Source organism: Pteropus vampyrus, unplaced genomic scaffold (genome assembly GCF_000151845.1).
Source record: "Pteropus vampyrus isolate Shadow unplaced genomic scaffold, Pvam_2.0 Scaffold25, whole genome shotgun sequence".
Lineage (NCBI taxonomy): Eukaryota > Metazoa > Chordata > Mammalia > Chiroptera > Pteropodidae > Pteropus > Pteropus vampyrus.
In genome coordinates, this window is record NW_011888806.1 from 4,394,391 (window position 1) to 4,402,344 (window position 7,954).

The 7,954-nt window shown below is 29.9% G+C and overlaps 1 protein-coding gene across 2 annotated transcripts in view; it reads right to left on the minus strand.

Moving 5' to 3' along the window:
* Positions 1–7,954, minus strand: part of GRID2 (glutamate ionotropic receptor delta type subunit 2) — a 1,302,586-nt gene that overhangs the window by 232,897 nt on the left and 1,061,735 nt on the right. For both annotated transcript variants that reach the window (XM_011356280.1, XM_011356282.1), the window contains one exon: positions 1,918–2,056. In XM_011356280.1, the coding sequence (XP_011354582.1) occupies positions 1,918–2,056 (139 nt within the window). The remainder of the gene's footprint in view (positions 1–1,917; positions 2,057–7,954) is intronic.

Consider the following 7,954-nt stretch of genomic DNA (forward strand, 5'->3'; position numbering starts at 1 on the left):
GACCTTGAAATAATCATACTAAGCGAAATAAGCCAGATAGAAAAGGTTGAAAAATCACATGATATCACATATGTGGGATATAAACCTAAAAGCAACAAATGAACGGGACAAACAAACAGAGACTCATGGACATGGACAATGGACTAGTGGTTTCCAGAAGGGAGGGAGTAGAGGGGAGGGGGAAAATAAAAAAATAAAGTGTTAAAAATATTATGTATATAGAGTATGAAAAAAATAAACTGGCATTAAAAAGATAAAATAAAAACAAGGGTGTGGAATGGAAACTGGTGTGGTACAGTTAGAATACAGGTTCAAGAATCAGAAAGATTTAAAGCCTGGTCTTTAATTAATTACTTATTGGCTCATGATTTGGGGCAAGCTACTTATCTTTTCAACTTCAGTTATAAAATGGGTTATTAATAATATATATTTCACAAGATGGTTATAAATATTAAATGAGCCAATGCATGTCAAACATTTAGCACAAAGCTTGGCATCTTATAAATGCTCTATGAGTATTAATTATTTTTTTCATAATTTTACTACTTCCATTGATTTCTTGTTTGGGCAGTTGTAATCATTTTCATTATTGCTTAAAATATGATTCTGATGGGGCCATCAGTTTAAGCTTTCCATGAGCTTTACTCTGTACCATTTATAACTTATGCCACACATAGAACTGGCTATAATGGTAATAAGTTGAGAGGGTATGAGGTTCTGCATCAAAGACATAATTGCGAAAATAATGTGAGGAGCATGATTTGATGAGAGAAGTTGGAAACATCATTTTCATAAATAGATGAAATAATTAACTGTGCTGAATTTTGAGGTTTCAATTTTTATACTACATGCAATTGAAAAAAATACCCTACTTCTTTATAGATCAATAATTCTTGTTTCTAATATTGTGCTATAATACTTTTGTGACTACTAATGGCTTCATTTACATATTTTTAAAGGCAAGAAGAACTCTTAGGTTTTCTTTTAAGAATGAGTTAAATCCCTAATGAATTATTTGATAAATCTAATTATTCAATTTTGAATTGTCAGTTTTGTTGAGAAATAAATGTTCTTCAGCTTTAGAAAAATTCAGACTACCTTGGTTTTGGATGAATAAAATATTTTCAGGAAAATCTTTGCTAAAACAATACATAGAACATACGTTCTACAGAGACAGAAGTTGTATTGTGCTAATTACGGCATGAAACCACAAAAGCAAAACTGGTCATGGTAAATCAAAGGCCTTTGGCCTTTCAGGGCTCATGAAAATGGCATTTGTGAATTGAATCATTGACTTAGGTAACTTTTAGTATCTAAGTAAGTGTACTATAATTAATGACAATTTATCATTATTGCAGTTGAAAAAACATTAACTATAATATAGTGAAGAGACAAACAGAAGGTGGTTGATTATCTCCTGACAGCTATTCTCTCTCTCTCCCTCTCCCTTCCTCTCTCCTTTCCTCCCTCCTTATTCTACTAATCAATCAATCAATCAATCAATCATTGAATGTCTAACTATTCACCCAGACAGTGCATAATAGGACAGACTCAAGGCAAAGATTAATAGTATCAAACTTGAAATATGTATATTTTAGTATAACTCCTTTTTCCTTTCCTTCTACATTATTGCCCATACATTGTGGAAGGTAAAATTCCAAATATGTGTTATCCTTTCAGGAAAAAGTGAGAAGCAATGTTTGAATTATTCCCAGAATTTTATTTTATAAAAAAGTACTCTAACAATTCTGTATTTTGAGCAGTTGGACTATCCTGTGATACCTACATAGCACAAAACTAAGTCTTTACTCAATAGGCAGCTGTAAATTTATTATCAGAAACCATATACTTATCTAAATAGCTTTTGCCACTCCTGTCATTTCACAAACTTTGTGGCTACTAGAATCTTCTACTTACTGGATGGAGCTTTCAATGCGAGTGATAGTAAGGAAAGCAGCAAGGTTTGCTGTATAAGATGAGATGACAATCAAAGCAAATAGCCACCAAGCCCCCATCATCATTCGAGTAGCCAGAGTTGTGTATGGGACCTCTCCACCTGTGGGAAGAAGCAAAGAGAATAAAAGAACATCAACAAGTTTTTATTGAGAATTCTGAGGTCATACACGTTCAATATCAAGTTAACTCTTAAGTAGTGAGAAATTTTTTTACATAATATCAGCATAGGTCTCTGTACTTTGCTTATATTCATTATTTCACATTTAATTCTTTTTTACGAAACTGTGAGACCTAGTTAAAAAGAACATGATAAACATTTAGTATATTATGTTTAAATGATCTTCCTTCCACATTATTGTTCAACCTTAGAATTAATTACCCTCTTATTATATAACCATAGATATATACTTTATTTCCCAGGGTTTAATTATTCACTAGTTAGGTGGTATTAATACTATCTTAGGCTTATATTTAATGTAACTTTTCAGATTTCAAGTTCAGTAAGTGATATTTAAGATTATTTTTGGTTAAATTACCTAGAATCATAGGTTATTAATGATCTTGGGATCACACATATTACTATTAGCTTCAGTATCATCACATATGTTTTGTTTTACTCCTAACTGACTAGTCACTCTTTACAATCTTGTAGAAACTTCCTCTCCATCTTTTAAATACTGGAGTGCCCTTAGCCTTAATCTCTAGATTGCTTCTGTTCTCTGTCCACATTTCCACCTTAGCTAATCTCAAGTCCCCTAACTTTGAATATCATCTACAGTATACTTTGATAACTCTCAGATAGGTATTTCAAGCCTCACTCTTTCTAGAAAGCTATAAATAAATGCTTATATGATTTCCACTTGGAATCTAATGGGCACATCAGACTTATCACATTTAAAACAAAACACTTTATTTTCACTGGGAGCAGTCCACACTATCTTAGGTAATAGTACCAGGTTTCACTCTATTTTTTCAGACTATGGAATTTGCCAGCATCTCATCGAGTAGCAAGTACTAACTAACTACAAACTAACCTTCAAACTAACTACACACCGAATCTTATCTCATCTTATCAGTTTCAGGGCTGTCACATTTTCTTTAAATGTACTATTTAAATAGTTTATCTGTTTACATCCTGTGAACTATCACTCCTAATTCTATCACCATGGTGTGCTTTAAAAATGAGAATGAAATCATAATATTTCCCTGATCAAAACTTCCAGTAAATTCTTATCACTCTTGAGGAAAAAAAAAAAAATCCAAAATCTCTACCAAGGCATACCAAGTCCTGCATGAACTAATCTCACGTCAACTACTTGAACCTATCTCTTTCCACTCTCTCAATGGCCTTCTTACAATTCCTTTTACATTGATATCTGTCCTAGGGCCTTTATACTTGCAATTTTTTTTATTCTTGGAATTCTCTTTAATTTAGAAATGATGTTTCTCTTCACTTAATTTAAGTTTCTGCTCAGATGATACTTCTTCACAAATACTTTTTCATCACCCTATCTAAAATAATGCCTCACAGCCCCATACTGCTAATCCTCTTATTTTTTTAAAATCATAATTTATCATATTTTATATATTTCTATTTACTTTTCTCCCATAGAATATAGTTTCTGATATGGGAATAATTTCTGTTCCATATTAAGTGCATAAATATTTGCTGAATGAATATATGTTTTATATGAAATTAATAGTCCTTCTAAAAGAAATTAGGCTTATGCTAATAGTAGAAATAAATAAAAAAGACATAATACCAGATTTGCTTAAGTTCATCAATAGGTGAATGACTTGACAGGATTCAATAAATTATAATATCAGGCAGATTTTTATGCCAACCGTTAATAGTCACTGTATAATATCTAAATTTTTAGTGCAATGCAAATATACCCTTTGGTTATGTCCTGAGCTATTTCCTAATATACTTAGAATAGGCTAACTTCTGATATCTGGAACACATTTTTTAAAAGCAGTTATATTGCGTATCAGATACTCTCTTCCTCAAAGTAAATAAAATATTAACTCAGCTTTTAAAAGACAAAAGCAACAATAAATTTATTTTTAAATCTACATGGGTAACTCCTAGACAAAACAACTAATTGAAAAAATAATAAAATATGAACAAAATATTTAAAGACTGAAAGATGTTAACATGTATAACAGAAATGGAACAAGAAAATAATGACTAAAAAGGCTAATTGAAGATTTGTTTCCATAAAATCTTTTGCCTTTACTAGTGTCATTATCATTCACATGAAAGAATACTTGTTGAACTTTCTTCATCCATAGCATGAAGTACGCTACTTAGGTAATTAAAATATTCTTGCGGAATTCAAATAAAATGACATTTTGTTTGATATCTACACGCAAATCAAATGCTAAAAGTAATGCGAATCTTGACTTCTATTTCTCGTTATTTAAAACAATCCTCTTATTGACAGCATCTAGAAAAACTGAATATCTAATGCATTTGAGAGCTAAAGAAGTAGTAAAAAAATTAGAAGACAAGATCTTAGAGAATAAAATAACCCAGAAATAAGATTTGATATTTCCCTGAGGGATAAATGCCAAGTTAATATGAGGTAGCGAAGATACTGAGAAGCTGATCAATGCTTTTGAAAACCTTAAAAGACTAAGCTGCTATAGAAATTAAGGCCCAGAGGTTGCCATATGGGAATGGGACTGAGAAAACCAGAAAATCCTTATATACTTGGAAATCAATAATTCCAAGTCTATGAAGCCATGGGTCAAAGAAAAAGGGAAATAAAAATATTTTGAACAATGATAATAAAAATATTCCATACTAAAACTTCACAAGTTTTGATAGCTGATAGGATGCAGCTAAATTTGTGTTTTAGAGGGAAATTCATAGCCTATAACATGTAAGAAAAGAAAGATGAAAATCAATGAGCTCATCAATTTCAAGAAGTTAAAAAAAAATCAAGTTCAACTTAAAGAACATAGAAAAAGAAAAGAATAAATATAAGAGTGAACATTAATAAAATAGACAAAATTACAATAGAGAAGGTTGATCCAACAGAAGTCTGGTCATTTGAAAAGGCCTATGAAAAGCTATTGGGATTGATCATGAAAATAAGTAAAGGCACAAAAAAAAAAATACAGTAATAGGAGTAAAAAGAGTACATTGTTACAGATATTATAGACATCAAAGTTCTTATGTACAATTTTATGCCATTTAATTTGAAAATTGTAATGATATAGCCAAATTCCTAGAAAACATTGCCACTAAAACAAATAGAAAATTTGAATGATTTCATAACTATTAAAGACTCTGAACCCTCAATTAAAACTTACCAACCAAAAAATTCAATGCCAATGGCCTTATTCAAAAGAATCTACCAAATAATTAACTCTAATTTTATAAAACTCTTTCTAATATCAGAAAAAAGCAAGGTACTATTTCATACATTCCATAGAGAAGGCACAACTTTGATAACACAATGTGATAAGGTCATTCCAAGAAAGGAAAATACAGGCCAATCTTTCATATGATTATAGATACAAAAGACTTAAATAAATTAGCAAAGTGATAAATAAATAAATAAATAAATAAATTAATTAAGCAAGCAAGCATGTTGTGTTTGTTATATGAAAGCAACTGTTGGCTTGGCACTTAAAATCAAGCATTGGAATTTATTACATTAACACTACAAAGGAATAAAATCCTATAATCATCTTGGTAGATGCAGAAAAGACTCAGATAAAATTCAATATCCAGTCTTAAGGAAAAAAGAACTAAAAATAATCCAGCAAACTAGAAAAAACCTATAACAATCATCATACTTATTAATAAATTAAGTATTTTTAAAGACTGTCTTAATATATGTTACTATTTCTATCCAACATTTAATTGAAGGTACTAAACAGAATAGTGCAATAAGACAAAAAATGATTGAAAAATACTTAAATTGGAAAGAATGAAATAAAAGTTATAAATTGCAGATGATATGAGCATATACATAGAAAATACAAGAGAATATAAGATAAATTACTAAAATTAGTAAGTTATCAGTTTGCTATGGTATAGAGTTAATGTTAAAAAAATCAATCATATATATATATGCAACAAACTCTTAAAACATGGAATTAAAATATATATTATAAAGATATAAATTCTTCTCAAATTTATATTTGAGATTGGTCTATAAATTCAGTGAATTGCCATAAAAATCCCCGGTTCTTTTCATGATAAATTACTAAAATTAGTAAGTTATCAGTTTGCTATGGTATAGAGTTAATGTTAAAAAAATCAATCATATATATATATGCAACAAACTCTTAAAACATGGAATTAAAATATATATTATAAAGATATAAATTCTTCTCAAATTTATATTTGAGATTGGTCTATAAATTAAGTGAATTGCCATAAAAATCCCCGGTTCTTTTCATGAGGGGGAAGTAAAGAAGGAGAGAGGGAGGAAGGGAGAAAATGAGACAGACAGAGAGATAGAGAGACAGATGGATAGACAGACAGACAGACAGAGACAGAGAACGAGACAAAGAGAGAGAAATAAACTAAAGTTGAATGTAAAATTTATATAAAATTGCAAAAGAGTAAAAATAGCTAAGACTATATCCAAGAAGAAAAGATTGTTCTAGCTGACTGTAGCTTTATATAGTAATTAAAACAGTGTGATATTTGTACCAGGATAGACCAAATCATTGAAAATTATCCATGTGTACATAAATGCTTGATTTATGCCCAGCTGGCACTGCTATACTATACAGCAAGAGAGGTCTTTTCAATAAATATTACTAGGTCAATCTGGATATACATATGGAAAATAGTGAAACTTGTCTCATAACTTATACACAAAAATCAATTCCAAGTGGCTTATAGAAATAAAAATAAAATATAAACAACAATAAAGATTCTAGAAAATCATATAAAAGAATATATCCAATATATCCACAAGATTAGGTAGCAGAAGTTTTCTTTAAGGGAGCATAAAAGACATTAGCACAAAATAAAAGTTTGATAAATTTGACTACAGTAATACTTCATAGTTCAAAAGACACCATTAAGAGAGTAAAAATACAAGCCACAGTAGAAGGTATTTGCAATACACATATCACAAAGTAATTCATCAATATATAGTTACTTCTATAAATCAATAAGAACAAAATAAAAAATAAGTAGAAAAATGGGCAAGAGGCTTCATAAAGGATAACCAAAGGCCAATAAATATGTTATAAAGTGGCAACCTCATTAGTTATCAGAGTTATACAAACTAGAAGAGAAATGAAATAACACTACGTAGCCACCAGAATGATTAAAATAAAGAAATAGATAATATCAAATGTTGGCAAGAATGTAGCATTACCAAAACATACCTTGTTGGTAAGATTGTAAATTGATTTAATCACTTTGATAAATAAAAGATATGTACTTCTATATGCATATCTTAAGACTCTGCAGTTCCATTCCTTAGGTACATACCCCAAAGAAGAATATGTGTACCAAGCTACATACACATAAATATTCATAGCAAGATTATTCATAATAACCCCAAACTGGAAAAGGCCTAAATATCCTTGGAGAGTAGAATAGATAAATTATGGTATAGTTATACAATGGAATATTATACAGCAATTAAAATGAACAGATTTCATTTGTTTATAACAACATAAATGGATATTACAAACTAAATGTTGAGTAAAAGTATGTACACTTTATGATAATTGTTCAAAAACAGGCAAGGTGAATAGTAGTGCTGGTAATCCCATGAGTGGTTACCTTTGAGGATAGAGAATAGTGGTTGAGATCGGGCAGTGGAGGCTGTGCCACTGGTAATGTTCTATCTTTCTTCCAGATAGTAATTACATAGGTGTTCTATTGCTGGTAATTTATTGAGCTGCACATTTAAGTTTTATGCACTTTTCTGTATATAAATAATATTTTACAAAAGGGAAGGGGAATATAGTCAATAATACTGTGATAAGTTTGTAGATGACTAGAATTAGTGGC